The sequence below is a fragment of the Pleurodeles waltl genome, chromosome 2_2, assembly GCF_031143425.1.
Source record: "Pleurodeles waltl isolate 20211129_DDA chromosome 2_2, aPleWal1.hap1.20221129, whole genome shotgun sequence".
In the NCBI taxonomy this organism is placed as follows: domain Eukaryota; kingdom Metazoa; phylum Chordata; class Amphibia; order Caudata; family Salamandridae; genus Pleurodeles; species Pleurodeles waltl.
In genome coordinates, this window is record NC_090439.1 from 649,175,449 (window position 1) to 649,193,391 (window position 17,943).

The 17,943-nt window shown below is 42.6% G+C and overlaps 1 protein-coding gene across 1 annotated transcript in view; it reads right to left on the bottom strand.

Annotated features, from left to right (window-relative positions):
* SDR16C5 (short chain dehydrogenase/reductase family 16C member 5) overlaps nucleotides 1–17,943 on the bottom strand; it is a 211,694-nt gene that overhangs the window by 190,361 nt on the left and 3,390 nt on the right. Inside the window, exon 2 of the mRNA XM_069220207.1 lies at nucleotides 12,987–13,333. Coding sequence (XP_069076308.1) covers nucleotides 12,987–13,333 — 347 coding nt within the window. The remainder of the gene's footprint in view (nucleotides 1–12,986; nucleotides 13,334–17,943) is intronic.

Below are 17,943 nucleotides of genomic sequence, written 5' to 3' on the forward strand. Positions count from 1 at the left end.
GGAGGGCTTTGTGTGCGTGGGTGAGAAGACGGAAGGTGATCCTTTTGCTGACTGGGAGCCAATGCAGGTGTCTCAGGTGTGCGGAGATGTGGCTGTTGCGGGGTACGTCGAGGATGAGGCGGGCCGAGGCGTTTTGGATGCGTTGCAGGCGGTTTTGGAGTTTGGCGGTGGTCCCAGCGTAGAGGGTGTTGCCGTAGTCCAGGCGACTCGTGACAAGGGCGTGGGTCACGGTTTTTCTGGTGTCGGCGGGGATCCAGCGGAAGATCTTGCGGAGCATGCGGAGAGTGAGGAAGCAGGCGGAGGACACGGCGTTGACTTGCTTGGTCATGGTGAGAAGAGGGTCCAAGATGAAGCCGAGGTTGCGGGCGTGGTCTGCGGGGGTCGGTGCGGTGCCGAGGGCCGTGGGCCACCAGGAGTCGTCCCAGGCGGACGGGGTGTTGCCGAGGATGAGGACTTCCGTTTTTTCAGAGTTCAGCTTTAGGCGGCTGAGCCTCATCCAATCTGCGACGTCCTTCATACCCTCTTGTAGGTTGGTCTTGGCGCTGGCGGGGTCCTTGGTGAGGGAGAGTACAAGTTGGGTGTCGTCGGCGTAGGAGGTGATGATGATGTCGTGCTTGCGTACGATGTCGGCGAGGGGGCTCATGTAGACATTGAAGAGTGTCGGGCTGAGCGATGAGCCTTGAGGTACGCCGCAGATGATCTTGGTGGGTTCTGAGCGAAACGGAGGGAGGTAAACTCTTTGGGAGCGGTTAGCGAGGCACCCCTAAGTTAGGCCCTAGGTAGCCCAAGGGGCAGGGTGCAGTGTATGTTTAAGGTAGGACATATACTAGTGTGTTTTATATGTCGTAACAGTTAAATAGTGCCAAAATCGGTTTTCACTGTGCAAGGCCTATCTCTCTCATAGGTTAGCATGAGGGCTGCCTTTAAATATCCTTAAAGTGCAGATTCCCTTTGAGAGTAGATCAAAATGTGGAGTTTAGGGTCTCCGAACTCACAATTTAAAAATATATCTTTTAGTGAAGTCGGTTTTTTAGTTGTCTGTTTGAAAATACCCCTTTTAGAAAGTAGGCATTTTCTTGCTTATACCATTCTGTGACTCTGCCTGTTTGTTGATTGTCTGCCTGGGTCAGTTTGACAGTTGGGCTGTTCTGCACCTCTCTAGACAGTGACACACAAGGGGGCGGGGGTGTAGCCTGCATTTCCTGATGAGCCAGCTGAGCTAGAGAGGAGGGAGGAGATGGTCGTTCATACCTGAAAGGACTATGCCTGCCCTCACACAATGCAGTCTCCGACCCCCTGGTGTGCGTCTGGGGCCTGGCCTGGCCAAGGAAGGATCTTGAAAACACTTGAGACTTTTCTTTGAAGTTTGCAAACTTCAAAGGCAGAACTGGGTATAAGAAGAAGACCCAAAACCCCAGACTTTTAGAATCTTTCTGGAATCAAGAGGAACCTCTGCCAGGAGAAGAGCTGAAGGAGGAGTACTCTCCCTTTGCTGTGCTGCTTTGCTGGACTGGCCTGCAGTTGCTGCTTCTGCCTGAAAAGAGTGCAAATGGTGAACTTTGCTGTGCATCCTGCTTGAGAAAATTCTCCAAGGGCTTGGAGTAGAGCTTGCCTCCTGTTGTAAGTCTCGGGGACACCAAAGACTTCAGTTTCCTCGACCTGCAGCACTGGGAACTGTGTGTTTTGTGCTGTTCAAGAGGAGAAACCACAGTGACGCCGCCAACGACGCCGCTGGCCTGCACCGTGACCTGCTGACGCCACACGGTGTCGCATTGCCCCACTTCACACCGCAACCCTGATCTCACTGACGCCGTCACTGGACAACTTCAATTAGCCACCGCTCGCACCACGACCTGTGGGCCCCGCACTCTGGCAATGCCTGCTCACACCGCAGCCTGGGCATCCCTGACGCCGCCGCTCCTGCTGACACCGACGCCACTGCCTGCACCGTGGCCTGTGGATACCACTCGTGAGGTACACAAAGCACCGTACCATCCCGCACCGCAGTCCCGGTCTACCGACACCAGCACCATCGACTCCTGTGTTGTCACCATGCATCCTGCGTGCACCGTGACCTGTGGACACCGCACGTCGACCGCCCTGCTTCACACCACAGCCCTGGTCTCACCGACGCTGCTGGACGCCATTACCGAGTCGCTGCCTGCACCGTGACCTGTGGGCACCGCACATCGCATCATTCCGCTTCGCACCTCAGCCCTGACGCCATCCACGTCAGCGCACCTGACTTCATCAGCCTGGAGTTCGATCTGAAACGTGTGTGACCTTAAGAGCCAGACGACTCCTGCAACGACTCCGGAACTGACACTGCGACGTCAGTGACACCGCTCTCTTGAGCTCACAGCGAGGATCACGACGCCCTGCAAATCCAAGGTACTGTTTTCGTGTCTTCCCGACACCGTAGCTGGCCTGCAACGCCACGGCCAGCCTGAACTGTTGGTTTTGTTGATCACAACGCCGTGATAGCCCCAGGTGGAGCTATCGACTTCAAGGAACTGTAATTTTGAGTAAATGTTGCAGAATTCCTATTTTTCTTACTATATGTTGGATTTTTATCGTTTTTGGTCTTGTTTTATATAGATAAGTATTGGCTTTTCTTCTAAAACTAGTATGGTGTCCCTTTGTAGTGTTTTCACTTATTACTGTGTGTTATGTGCAAATGCTTTACACATTGCTTCTGAAATAAGCCTGACTGCTCGTGCCAAGCTACCAAGGGGGTGTGCAGGGGTTATCTGAGCGGGTATCTCCCTTATCCTGACTGGAGTGAGGGTCCCTACTTGGACAGGGTGCAAACCGACTGCCAACTACAGACCTCATTTCTAACAGTTTCTGAAACGATTGCTCTCCTAAGGTCGCACATAAGAAAGAACTGGAATGGGTATAACAGAGGGACGTGGGGCTCACCTTCAGCCAAGACACAGGTGAGAGGGAAGGAGATGGTCACACTGATGCAGATGTGGAGAATAAGGATGTCCTGCTGCAGGGAGAAGGTGGCTCAGGTCCGAGCCAGGGTGGTCTAATGCAAGACCCTGATGGCCCTGCTGCAGAAGTGGGTGTGGTCCCCGAGTGAGATGCGAGGTGCTCCACCGCTGCCCTCAAGAGCCATCCAGGCAAAGTACTTCTGCCTTTCGGTGCCAGGTTTATACAGCAAGATTTTCTTGAGCAAGGCTTTTCTGTGCAACTGAAAGAAGCTCAGACTTAAACAATTGAACTGGATCTGAAATGAATGTAGCTCACATCAAAGGATCTCTGTAAATATGGAAAAATAAGTCTTTCATCAGTGAACTGCTAAATTTCAAACACATACAAGAACAGGTGCCTCCAAAACAGTCTATCGAGCTACCAGTAGCTCCCAGACACCTTCAGAGTAGCTCACAGCCTAGAGTTCATTATTAAATAAGCACAGGGTCACATTTTTAGGTTGAGCATAGCAAGCAAGCAAGCAAGCAAGCAAGAGCTACTTTTCCATCACTATCGCTCGTGCATGGGCTTGCCCTTCAAAAATCCTTTGTTATTATTGGTAAATGCTTTATGTTTATCCCTCCTTGGGGTGGTTTGGTTACAGCCTTGGACATCGACCCAGTTACAGGCTAATTGCACTTTTGGCGATACGTTTGACTTCGACCAAACTTCTTTTTACTTTTGTGTGTCTCCTTCATGCTCATGGAAGCAGTTGGCTAGCTCATGTGAAACTGTTTTACTTTTCATTTTTAATTTATGTGGCAAGAAACGTCCAGTTAGGAGTTTACCACGCTAATAGCTCTAACTCCAGCGAATGCAAGACCCATTGCATTGCAAATACTTTTTCCTTTTAAGGTTAAGGGAAGGCTGTGCCTATTCAACATTATTATCATCAGGCTACAGGTAACATTTATGACCCAGGTCACAGAGGTGAAGAACTGAAGCACTAAGCTATTTAACTCTTAAATAAAAGTCCTTGTCAGCTAAACATTGGAGGTGGGAACAAAATTATGTTTCTCAATGCTTTTAAATCAGATAAAATTGAAATTAAAAGTTACCTTGTGATTACATTAACTTTTCATTTTAATTTCCTCACCTTTTTTTTTAAAGTGTTGCATTTACAAACAGCAGATTTCTTGTTCCTAGTGGCCAGCACAGAGCACTGTGACATATTTACAATTGAAAAAGTCATTTTTTAAACGGGAGAAAATTAAAGTGAAGAAAAAGAGGCCACATTATGAACATTTTAGTACTTTACATTTCCCCAATTTAAAAAAAAAAAAAAAATAATTGTTGTAGGTTTGTGTTACACATGTAACGGTGCCACATATGGCGAAAGGTACGTCCTGTGCCATAAGTACGTACAACACAGTCTCTCAGTTACCCATACATCCCACTCATACACACACACGTTCATACATCCCTAAAGACCACGCTCTCACTGACATACACTGCAGCCCCTAGTCAAAGTATTTTGTTCAAACCATAGTGTCTGGCTCTATGGACACAAGGCTTTTAGTCAAGGAAGCTGGGCATGAGGGTGTCTTGTAATAATGCACAACTTGCTTATTCTTCAGCAGCTCACGATGATTTTCACTGATCAGAAGTAGCTCCTGCTACAGAAAAGGTTGGAGACCCCTGCACTACAACAACTGCAGGAATGATTTTAGTTATCCCTCCGTCTTTCTGTGCTGCCTCAGTGTTGCAAGATAACGAAAATAATCAACTCCAAACCGACCGCCAGAAAATGGGACCTGCCTTTTACTACACTTAATAGTTATCACCCCCATTAATAATACTCATTGTAGCTATGTAGATATGATAAAAGACCAACCAGGCAGTGTGCAATGTAATGCAAATCAATAAATATAGCTATATTCTTGGTGCTGAAATATGTTTCGTGAACCTCGCGCCAGATGACAAGAGGAGTATTGACCAACTGGAGTGCATGAGCCATGGTCCGTTCTTGGGGGAATAAAGGGGCAGTTAGCACAAATGCTGTGACAGATGTGCTCAGCCTGAACTACAAAGAGTGAAGACCTGTCCTTGTGTTGTCCATTAGAAGCAGGCGGAGAGCCAACCTGTTCTGTTGAAGCAGCTTGAAAATTAAATGCCCAAGACGTGTCAGCATTCTTATGCTGACCAGTTTGTCTATGGGGAGGGCAGGTGCTATACATCTGCAAATCCAAAGAAGTGTGCAGTAAAGAGAGGTGAGAAGAAATTACATAGCCGTGATTTTACTCAGTCCTAGGACCAGAATAGTCTGTTTCAAGCTAGTTTAGTACATTTTTCGAGCAGCATTTGGACCTTTTATTTGATGTTGCACAATTTTTATTTTGAAGCGTTTTGGGGCCTCTGGTTGGACCGCTAATGCACAAGCCATGGCAGTTGAAATGAGGAAGACAGTACTTGTGCACAAGACGTGTACATCCCACCCTAGCAGCAACTCCATGGCATGTGGGATGTGTGTGCACTCACCAGAGTACTATTTGGTGCAGTCATCTTGGGAAAGTGGGGCCCACAAGTCTTCTGGGTTCAGTGCCCAAATCCCAGGATATGTTTTATTTTATGATTGTTTGTAGATGGCACATCTCACCTGAGAGCAGGGCTCGAAAAATCCACTCGACCACTCACATTAGCAAGTCTTATTTGATCAGGTCAAGCTATTTTTAATACTTTACTCATACTTATGTGTCCCTAGTTGACACTGAACAGGTGTTCTGTTCAGTTGAAAAATGAGGGGGCAATGAAAGATGCCTTTAACTCTTGTTCTTATGTCACATTTGCTTTGTGTTCACAGACAGAGGTCAAAAGTCAGTTTTTCTTACAATTCATTTTCCTTCTGACTGCAGAGTTCCAGGACTTGTAAGGTGAACTGTGTGACCTGCTGCTTAGAATGTAAAAGAAAATGATTCATTCAGGGTGTCTGGTTTTAACTAACACACTAGTGCAATCATTTCAAAATTTATTTCAGTAGTTGTGAAAGCCCTTTTTTCTATTTCTGTGTGGTGAAAAAATATTTTAATTGAATTAAAACAAATCAGAATACTTTATGTGTTAATGTGCAAATGATATGTTTTCTGAAACCCAATTTTCAGACTGTTAATACACTACATAGTTTTATCAGTAAAGCTGCAAGTTAGTGGAGAGGTTTTTTTGGACATTTCTGGGAAAGTTACTTTGTAGATGACAATATGTTACCACATCATGGTATAGTAATATATTTATTTAAACTGTGTTTAAATAAACTGAGAAACACTCCTGCTATGATGGCAATGTTGCAAGTAAACTAAAAGAAGTCCTAGGTTATTTGGGCTAGACCTCATGGGCATGTGGGCTAGATTCTTGTGATGCATGCAGCAAACTTTATTCTACTTCATCAAACAAAATAGTTTTTTTGCACTGCAGAAATGCTGAGCTCACATATTTGAAGTTGCAGTCATATGTGAGAATAAAAAAAAAGGCGACTCTGTAAACTAATTGCCTAGGATCACACGATTTGTGACCTGTTTACGGATCAAGTACATTACAGTTAGGTCAAGAAGATTATTTAAGTTAATCGACCTGCAGGTCTAGTAAACTTTTTAATATATTTTGAGGCCTGATCAGTGATGAGGATCAAGAGAAGTAAGTTTAGGCAAGCTAGCAGGTGCTTTTTTTTTTTTTTTTTTTTTTACTGTTCACACATCATTAAAATACTTCAAAATTACAAAATAAGATATATCAATAAAAAAAGTATATAATCAAGGTCTTCTAATAATTAATAACCTAACTGATTGATCACACTGTCACTATATTACCATTACGATTCATGATCATTCTTATTGTTAATTTTTGTACATTCAATTTTTTAACAAACGCATTTTTTATTTGCGTTCAACACAGACGGAGATAGTATCATATATTATTATCTAGTGAAAGACAATGTAAACCGAAAATGGACACAAAAGTCCCCTCCACCAGTTTTTTAAAAAAATATCTCCTTCATCATAAACAGCCCCTCCCCGGCCACCCCAGAACAACCTATCATGGACCTCATATCCGAAAATACATTGTCCGTCATCCCAAGACAAGTCTTTATCTCCACAGGTATATCCCAGGAGAACTACCCCATACCCGCCAGCTACCCTGCATCCGTTATGTGAACAAGTCTTAGAGGTAATCTTCAGAGCCTTAGTTCAGAGCCATAAATCATCGTTGGAGTTACTCTGTTTCTTTGGCCATGTAGGCTTTTACCAGGGGGATAACGACAAGCTGCCAAACTTACTATTAAAACTTGCCATGGCATTGCTCAGCAGCTAAAAGAGTTTAATGCTTGCACATTAGGCTCGTCTCACATCATTCTTGCATCAAACTGAATCCTTAAATATTAATGCATCTTTGCCTCAGATACAATCAATATGTCACGTCCTAGCGTTTTTTGTACCAAAACTAGAATTTGTATTTTTTCTTTATTCATTCTTAAATTATATGCACTGGAGTACTTAAACCAAGGCATTAAGCGATCATTGCGAAACGACTGCATTCTAATAAAAAAGTGCTCTATCATTTATGTACAACTGAGCACAGCCTTTAGTCCAATCACATTTTGGAGGGAGATTGTTCACAGAAGTAGAAGTGGTGTCAAATTTATGGTAAAAAAGTGAAATATTTCTGGCAGAAATATTCAATCATGCCCCAGACCAGTTCTGATTTTGTGGCAATTGGTGTCTCGGTTTTGCTATCATGGACAAGTTGTTTACAAGGAGGTTATTTCATGTGGACACAAGTGGGACTGGATATCCAAAATGTATAACTTTTGTTGATAACACTGAGCAGTAAATGATTTCAAAGGTCTTCAAGAGATCCACAAATACACAGTGGAGCAGCATCACAACCCCATGAGCAGAGTTGCTGGCAAGTAGACTGTCACTGCACCAAGTACTGTAGACTTTCCCTTGCAAAACCTTAACTGCCTTAGATGCAAAATTGCCTTGAAGTTAAGCCACATCATCAATTCTATCAACATGACTTTTTTTAAGACGAGCTTCATCTTATGCCACAATAATGTTTGTTTGACTGGAATTAAATGCACAACTGCACACATGAAACTTACAACAAAACTAATGATTGGACTCTACTTTTAGCATGGATATTTTGGTTGCTATGTCCTTTATTACAAGAGGGCAAGGAATATTTCTGTCCGTATCTCTGCATCCCGAATACCTAATACTACAAGAGAAGTACTATTAAAAAATGAGAAAAGAGGTTGCATTACTTCTCCGTCTGGCACTTGCACCAACAGTTACTATTTAAGAAAACCATGTCCTCTGAATGGTATATAAATCCCACACCTGACACTAAACTGAATGTCCAACTCTATCTGGACCCCTTCCTGTCTTGAGGTGGACTAAGGCTTAGAAAGCCACCAAGTACTGACTACTTGTCCGTTTAAGGGACAGATGCCAAATATGTTAAAGTCTGAAACTGTGACGCCAATAACACGGAAGAGTTTTATTTAGACATAGGGCCTGATTGGAGGAGGGTGTTAATCCGTCCCAAATGTGACGGATATACCACCCGCCGTATTACAAGTCCATTATATCCTATGGAACTCGTAATACGGTGGGTAGGATATCCGTCACATTTGGGACAGATTAACACCCTCCTCCAAAGTTGAAATCAGGCCCATAGTCTGGATTCATGGTGGTTATACATTGCTTTGTTTAACATATATCTGATGAATAATTTCTATGTCTGCACTCTTTCTTCCACAGGTTTAATTATTAAATACTTTTTTGAATAGCAGTGCTGTAGGTTTATCAACCATGGATAATCTTGCCCTACAAGGCAGGCGGAAGGGAAGGGCAGTGTCATAGCAAACATAATTACATAAATAATGATTTGCAGCCTACAAATCAACTAACATTAATTGCACAATTATAGTACTATCTAAAATCCCAGTGGCTTGAGTCAACCTTGTGCAACACAGATTTGCTAGAACAATCTATAAAGCTAAGCATTACATCATGATTTAAATAATATTACCTAGAGTTATGAAAATGCTCCAAGTGTCTTATTATAAAAGTGCCCTGGGGACGCAAAGGATGTTTTTGCACTTAACAGCACTTTTGTATTACAAAAGGGACAGTTCACGCTTGCCCAATTACTTCACTAATGAGTATCGTTTGGGTGCATATTAAACTGTGCAATTTCAAGGGACGTTCCCCCCTGTGCCTCACAAAAATGAGCGAGGAACCGAACGGATTTACTTGTGCCATAATACTGACATGGGGACAGGGTGAATAAGGCTCTAGGTAGCTGTACTAACTGTGTACCACATACAAAAAGGCGCATTATTAATCCGTTCTCTGGGGCACTGCTTGTAAGGCGTTACGGGTGAGGGGGGAGGCTAAGAACTACCGAAGGATTACTCTGCCAGCTGGTGTAGTCACACACTGTATTAACCTGCTGGGAAGCCCTGTACCTTCTTTCAAAACAGGTCAGTCACTCTGCACTGGAAGACAGAATGAAACTGTGCTGACCCCGGTGATGGTGCCAGTCTGCACCTCAACTGGGGATGGTATATTTTTTCCTAATTACGTACACTAGCTCGTCTACTCATCTATTCCAGGTGCACCCAAAATAGGTGCTCTGTGCTGCAGACCAGGGAGAGAGACAAATATTGATGGCTCTAAATTTTATGCCCACTATGCTGTTTACTAATGAGGATGCTTGATGACCTGGCGACCTTTACATTTGCCATTTCAGTAATTTAATGACACACACATTCCCTTTATTTCTTGAGCATGCGAAATGGGCGTTATATGCCTATAGAACAGCACAGAACTCAGAGGCTGGTATGCCATCCACTATGCACAGGCATTCAAAATTACAATCCTGGTTAGCACATTCTGAGTGATGAATCTTGCAGATCGGGAAGTGCGTATGTATCATTATGTACAAAGACAATAAAGTCAATTCTTACATCTTTGCATTAATGGAAAAAGAAACCCACAGCAGGAGAAAATGCAAACATGTCCATTTTCATCTCTACACTTTCTACTGGCACTGGAACTACTGTCAGCAACTATTTGAATGATCGAAACATAAAAGGCCTATCCAAGCAGTTTGACCCAGTAAAGTGGTTGCTATACGCATTACATATATTGTTGACACATATGGACCCTGATGCTTCACTTGCCTCTTTAATTGAGGTGATTGATTCGTTCTCTACCTTCCTGTGTTAAGTACTGCTCAGGTCATGTGTCACCTCAAAAGCCAGTTATTTCATACCATGAAGTAGGTCCCCATCGTTCGCAAGTCAGGGCTTGGAAACGGTTGTGGAGGATAATTTATACCATCTGTCCACCAAGACTTAAAACAATATTGCATTTTGGAAACATCTCAATATATCTTTCTGGGGAATGGTTAGCCAGTGAATATGCCCATTACGCCCATATTTAATTCTGCTTTCTGAATGCTGCCTCTGCTGATGCATAAACTTGTAGTGGTGAAAATCAACAGTACAAGTTTCATGCAGAGACCAGGATAGGTGAGCTTATTCTCCCCTACATATGCATTTACTACGCAGTCCACAATCTATCAGAACTGCTTTATTTCTTACCCAGTCATGAAATGCCACTCTAAAGAGGGCCGGTTGGGCTGCACAGCTTAAAACCCAGGGCACAACTACCATATACTGTTCCTGTGCACTTTCGTTCAACTTGAATAATCCTATTCCCTTTGCCACTGTAACTGGAAAATTGTGCATAAAATGTTCGGGATAGATCCCTTCTTGTATGTTGATTCTCCATATTAGCACAATACCTGCATCAGAATACGCAGCAAAATGGAAATCCAAAGCCACTGCCTGAGTAGATTAATGTACTGAAGATGGGATGCCTAAAACCGTTGTATTCGTTTTGGGAGGAGTTTGCATTGGGCGACACTTTCCAATGGCAACGCTAGCAACTTTTCCAAGGCGTATAGGACATCTGGGAAAGCAAGCAGTGCTTCTACCTGATCCAGAATTACATTATAACCTGGGGTATGCACAGTTCGCCAGGCTCTACAATGTGTTTAGAATTTATTTTCTCCCAAAATAGTCCTTAAAAGACAGAAAGATATTTAGGCACATTTCCTGAGCTAAAACTACTCTGAGGACAAGGGTTCCTTACTCCTAGTTATCAAATGGTAGCTTTCTCAGGGAAGCGAGGGTTCATTTTTTATGCTTTAAAGTATGCCACAACTGGTACTGGACCCCTGCCAGGCTGAGTAAAGCAGGTTTACTCCTGAACTCAAATTGCTGGCAGTGTGATTAGATGGCCTGCACCCGATACACATTATCTGGCATGGTCCAAAAGTGGACTAATGACGGTCTTATATTTGGCCTGAACTCCGTCTCATAAAACGAGATAGGTAATAAAGCATCTACAGATCTTTCGCCACAGCAGAAGAAAAAAATTCAGACTATGATCCCCTCACCTGACTGAGAAAGATTACCACTGAATGTTCTGAGGTAGTGCCAGTGTGAATGAAGCAATCTTACACTGCATACATTCAAACTGCAATGCTCGAATATGGAGGCCCTGCACACACTATATAAACTACAATTCAGAAAGCATGGCAATTCAAAATATAATGTGGCTGGTATTAAATTCATAAACACCGTGCCCTATTTCATACAAGGATTTTATCTAAAACAAGGTGGGGGTACACTGAGGGTTTTTGTTGGTAAAATGTTCGCTACTGCTGCTAGTGCGACTTGGATCTAGCACACACTGGGCCTAATTTCTAGTTGGATAATTCCGACGCCTGTATAAACCCGTTTATGCATGGGTTGAATTACAAGTTGTTAGGTACCTAACGTATCTGATAACTATCAGAAGGGTTAAGTAACTCAACCTTCATCAAATTTCACAGGCCAAACGTGCCAAAATTTAAAGGGCAGAAAACCATACAGCATTTACTGTGTCTTGCGGATTTTGGTGTGTTAAACATCAAAATCCGCATGTTATTACTCATGAACTCGTAATAGGGTTTATTTATCACACCCGATAAATAATGTACCCCGTGGTATCGTTATTTATCAGGTGTGATAAATAACGCCTTAACTCGTAATCAGTCCCCTAGCCCGGAAAATGTGATGGTCTGCAGCAGCCTGGGAGCAGATTTATAAGTCTCCACCAAAACAGACAACTCATACCTAGACACGCTTAGTTAACTTTCTACATTATACACAGGCTGGGTGAGTGCAGCAGCCTGCCCCGCGCCCAGCAACATAAATTGTACCTTTATGTGCCAAGGCCTGGGCTTTCATACAACAAGAGGAATGTAGAAGATAAGAGAAAAACAATCTAATAAAGTCTACACTTAAGGCGAGCTTATCAAACACTTGTTACTGTGCTTTTACAGACATGCTGTGCAGGAGTGGAGAGCAACAGGAAGAGGGCAGTGAAGTGAGGGGTAGAGAGCAAGAAAACATATGCACTCCTAGGGGTTGTTTGGAGAAAAAGAAAAAAACAGCTCTCTGATGTGAGAAGTGGAAGGGTACAAGTCATCCAGGCAAAAGGAAGGTAAAGAAGCTATGCTACAGCAGAGGGACAGACACAACCCATCAAATAATAGGAAAACAAATCAGACTGACAAGAAAAACAACAAATGGTAAGCAACGGACTGACCCAAAGTCCACTCTTAGTACTGGTACCGTACACAATAGGTCGTCTAGAAAAGGCGAGTGAAAGCTGCCTGTAAGTGGGATCTCAGAGACAGTATACTGTGACTATTTAAAAACACTTATATTCTACAGCGTCTCTTATCAGGAAACTGGAAATTGTTTACAATGGATCTCAGCAGCAGGAACGGGGAAGGGAAAGAACATGAAAGTTTATAGGAGTTCAATACTTGTCAGAAAATAAAAAAAATGATCAGTCTGAATGAGAAAGAGGGTGATTAAACGTGCCCTCATTTAGACAAAACATTGCTCATTATGATCCTTATTGGAATAGCTAATACGTCACGTTTACCTGTGCGGCCACCTTGTAGACGTCCTGCCGGTTGCTGCAGTCACAGATGTAATCATGTACTCTTTGCGCTCCATGTTCTTTGGCCAGTCTGCGAGTCTCCTTGTTGCCTTCCTGGTTGATATCCCAGAGGACAAGTGTGGCTCCAAGACGTGCAAATTCTAAAGCCATCAATCTCCCTATCCCACTTCCTGCTCCAGTTATGAGAACAATTTCCCCAGCAACATTCTTTCTTCTAGAAGGCAGAAGCCATAAAAACAAAGGTTCAAAGGTGTAGTATATAGAGAGCACCAGGACTTTCAGCGTTTCTAGAAAGAAATTCATCTCCAAGGTAGTCTGTGGGCCAACGTCTGCAGAAGGAAATAAAAAAGAAGATACAAAAACAAAGTGTTATGTTACCTTGAAATAACTGATGCTGCCATGCAGATATACTGAAAGTGTGTTATGGCTGGCTACTTTTGTAATTATATTCAGGGTCCCTTCAAGTATTTTCCACAAGTTTCTAACTAAGACAGTGGTAAGTACAACACTACCTTTGAAAAACACCTCCATTTACCACTAAGCTGATCCAATTCCATAGGAACAAGCCACTCTGAAATCAACCACAAAACTGAAAACATAGTAATCCAGTTGGAGATCTGATCAACACCACTATAGCTGGCAGTAAGTAGAACTTTAACGCTTGGCCATCTGTAATGATATGTGAGTTTTGACCACTGACTCCACATTGCACTTAGCCTAGCAATACACTGTCACTTTAGTGACCATCAGCTTCATTCTGCCTACTGACTTTAACTTAGCATTAGACACTGCTACATTAAAATCTGCAAATATTTTTCCACATTGTACAATGTGCACGTTTTTATTCTTCGTGTTTCTCCCCACCCAGGGCATAGGCTGATAAGAATGTACTCAGATGGCAGGGAACGGACTTGTTTTGGATTTTCACTTTGGGATTGTGGTCACCTCCCAACGTGTTATTTTCAAAGCTGGCCTAAAGCAATCAGCATTTTTTAAATAAATAAACTTCTGCAGGGAGGGGGAAAGTTCTAGACTTTTCTTTTCTTGTTTGTTCAAAGTATAAGAGGCCGAGACCAGATGGATCAGGGACAGAGAGTGTTTGCTGATCTCAGGCACATCCAGGATGCTGGAGTGTGCCATCCTTCCTGTGAGGATAATTAATCTCTCTCTCCTCGATAGATTCTGGGATCTAGCGATCTGATGCTGAATAGGAGGGAGATGAAGCAGTGATGTCCTTTTCTCATGGTGATGTATATTTTTTAATTCATTATTTGCCTTGCATTATAATATAGATACATATATTTGCTGTGTATATTGCAGTGGAGAATAATTTGTACATTATTTCATTTCATTGCTGTGGCCATTTTTAAACATGTGCTTTCGGCAAGCTAATCTCCTTTTAGGAACCTTGTGTAGTGAAATAATAAATGTCTTCTTTGGACTAAGAAGCGCATTCCAGAGATTTTTTGTCAGTGCACGAGTGTTTCAGCTTGGTCATTAGTGAAGCAAAACACCATCACATTACCAATAAAACCCCTCGAACATATTAAACTATTGTAACACCTTCTAACCTGATACAATACTTTACTGCGTGGTCAAATCTCACTAAATCGCTAAGGCATTCACCGCAACATACAATCTAACAAACTGTAACTGCAATAGTTTAAAATCAAATATTCATTAAAAAAACATTCAAAATTACAATCACTTTCAGATCTCTCAGACCCCGTCCCTCTATGCACTGTTCAACAAGTTCATATTGTCACATAGGTTCCCATTATCCTAATGAGACTACTGGATTCGGGTGGCAGAATTACTTGTACTGCGGGGACTGAGTCTGATCCTGCACCATGTGACACCTGTAGGCCTAATCCAGGTTTGCTCTGGCTAACTAGCAGTACCTCATCTCCACCCGAGTGCAGAGATGATTGGGGCAACTGGGCCCATGACATACATGACTCTTCAGGGAAATCGTGGTTACTCGGATCTCATCCGTTTCTCTCAGTTACATTAGTCTCACGTATGCAAGGACAATAAGAGGCAGATTAAAATTCATTAAGGTTTTATTGAAGTAACTCCATCTTAGATAATAAAGCAAGTATTGCAATAACTAGGACGATGAAGCACAATAAGATTAAAATTGTGACAAGGAGAGTAAAACACAAGAATAACACTACCATACTGTTACTAAGGTTTGTAGGGATAGTTCCTACCTAAGCTATGTTAGAGAAGAGCAAGTTAAGCTTCAATTCTGCCTTTCAGGTTCCCACTAGGAAGACATCCTGCATACCTGAACAGGAGGCCTGTAGTCTACGTAAGCAGCTGAGTGACGCAATCAGCATACAGCCGTGGTCATCTGGCTGGAATCTCCCTCTAAACGTACATGGGTCAACTTAGTGTTTTTATAGTAAAACATGTGATGTTCCAAGAAAGGATCCCCACGTAAGAGTGAGTATGTTTCTGTGAACATCGGAGACAAAGCGTACCACTTTTGCCAGCAACCTATCTTACTGCAGCCTTGAGAAAAGCACAGAGTGAAAGAAATGTCTTGTTTAAGAATGCAGTGCTGACCTAGGCAAAGAATAGCTAGGTAGAGAAAATAAAACAAGACAGCAAATGTGGCTAATGTTAAAATATAACAAAGCTAAAATAAAATATATCTAGGTTGAAGTGCACAGCGGCAGGCCTACTTTGCTAAAATAAGGTGTATAAAACTATAGCTAAAAATGGTTACACAACAATATTACAGTAATTCTAATTGGGGGGCATGCATAGCCAACAGATACCATCAAGTCAGTCAGGCAGTCAGTCACACTTTATTGGACTCAAAAGAGCCATAAAAGACATAGTCAATTACATATGCAATAATCAGCAAAAATATAAATAACAATATCAGGATAAACATATTATATTAAGTGATAACACTTGCGAAGTCGAATAGCATCAAGTACAAAATTTAACACACCATGTATCATCCCTTCACTTCCCAAGTCATGTAGATATGAATGGGCAAAATAGCTAGACCTACTGCCTGAAGACAAAAGTACAGGACATAAAAACCTTCTATGTACAGTATATAAATTACAAAAGATAAAGTGCAAAGTGCTTTGGGGAGAATTACTGTCACATGTACATGGCAGACGTTTTTTAAACCAAGTGCCTTGAGTGGGAAATGCTAATTAACAAATGTATAGACTTCAAATGAAATAAAAATATGTGCCACTCTAAAAGAATGATAGTGAGATACAGCTTAGGGTGTAGCGGCTATGGCAACAAGCTCTCCAAATCCCCTGATGTTTTGCCAGTCAAATTCAGTTCTAAAATAGAATGCCAATAGAGCTCCTTAGTCCTCTCTTTGGCTGTCAAGAACTCAGGGGCATGGAAATATTCCCCAACCCCAAGACGGGAGAATAAGGAATAAACATATCTGAGCCAGGGAATATCCATAGATCGAGTCAGTGACAAACAGTCCGAAATCACTGATCTATAGAATTGAGCTTCGGGATTTCGCCAGATTCTTGACTAAAGCAATAAGGGTTGCAATCTTATATAGTCGGCTTTGCCCTTCAGACCAACTTCATCATGACAGAAAGTGGCCAGAGCGGATTGCGGAACTGGTAATAACCTTCTCAGAAACGTATTCTCCACTACCTGAAGGCTCGTGCAGTTGCCATAGCCCTAGACCCCAGCTCCAAACGACACAATAGAGAAACATTTACTTTTTTTTAAAAGTCAGCATTTCCCTCACTGCTTTACAGCCTAGCTTCTTTGAGAACCTAAAAACAGCATCTACGAATCTTTGAAATTGCAAAACACGAACACAAGTTAAAAAATTCCAGTTAAAAGTTAAAACCAACATCTGTAGGGACTCCAAGATAAGTAAAATTCAGAAATTTTAACATTTCTGAACCTTCAAGAACAAATGTCTTAGTTTTTGATAGCTTTGGACTGCTCTTCATCACATAGGACTTTGTTCTATTTGTTCTTAGGCCAAGGCTCGCCATAAAAGTATTGAAGGCATCCAAAGACTGAAGGCCATTTGCTGTCCTTGAAATAAGGACAGCATTGTCCGCATAGAGTAAGTCTGGGACTGACTGGGAATTATACAAAAAATCTTTCAGACCATTTATATCTATAAGGAAAAGGAAAGGTGCCAGCACACATCCCTGTCTAACCCCCTTTAAAGAGGGAAATTCCTCTGTCAGATCACCCCCTCTACCCCTCCGACTGAAACAGGCCCCTGCAGAGGTGCAGGCGTGGATTCTGCTGAGAAGAGAAATGTTACCTTTATCCACCCCCATATCTGACATAACAGCCCACAGTTTGGGTCTGTCAATTGTGTCAAAAGCACAGGACAGATCCATAATGGCTAGATGGACACAGCCTTTTTTGGCCTTAGTATATTTTTATACTATCAGAGTCAGGTTGAAAGTCTGTTCAATCGTGCCCAGCCCCGGGCAAAACCCAAACTGTACCTTAAATAAACAGTCGGTCTCCATGGCCCATGTCTCCAATTTTGCTAGTACCACTCAGCCTAAGATCTCAACAGAGCTGTCTAAGAGGTAGATTGGATGGTAACAGTGTGGTTCAGCCCTATGCCCATTCTTAAAAATAGGTACAATGAGTGCCTCTCTCCAGGTGTCTATCGGGGGGCCTATCACAGCACTGGTAGGTATTGGCCCCCAAAATTCTGGTATAGTTTTATATACATTAGCAGGGATTCTATCAGGTCCTGAGGCTTTGTCAGGTGGGCAATCTTGAATGGCCTGAAGAACGTCAGATACTTCAATTGATTTACTAAAGGCTATGGCTAGAGAGACTTCTATCCCCTGGTTTTAAAAGTTTTAGAGAAATATTCCACCCACACTTGGGCTGGGATGACAGTATCTAATACAGCACTATCCTTGCCAGCCAATGGGGTGGAATTAACCACTCGCCA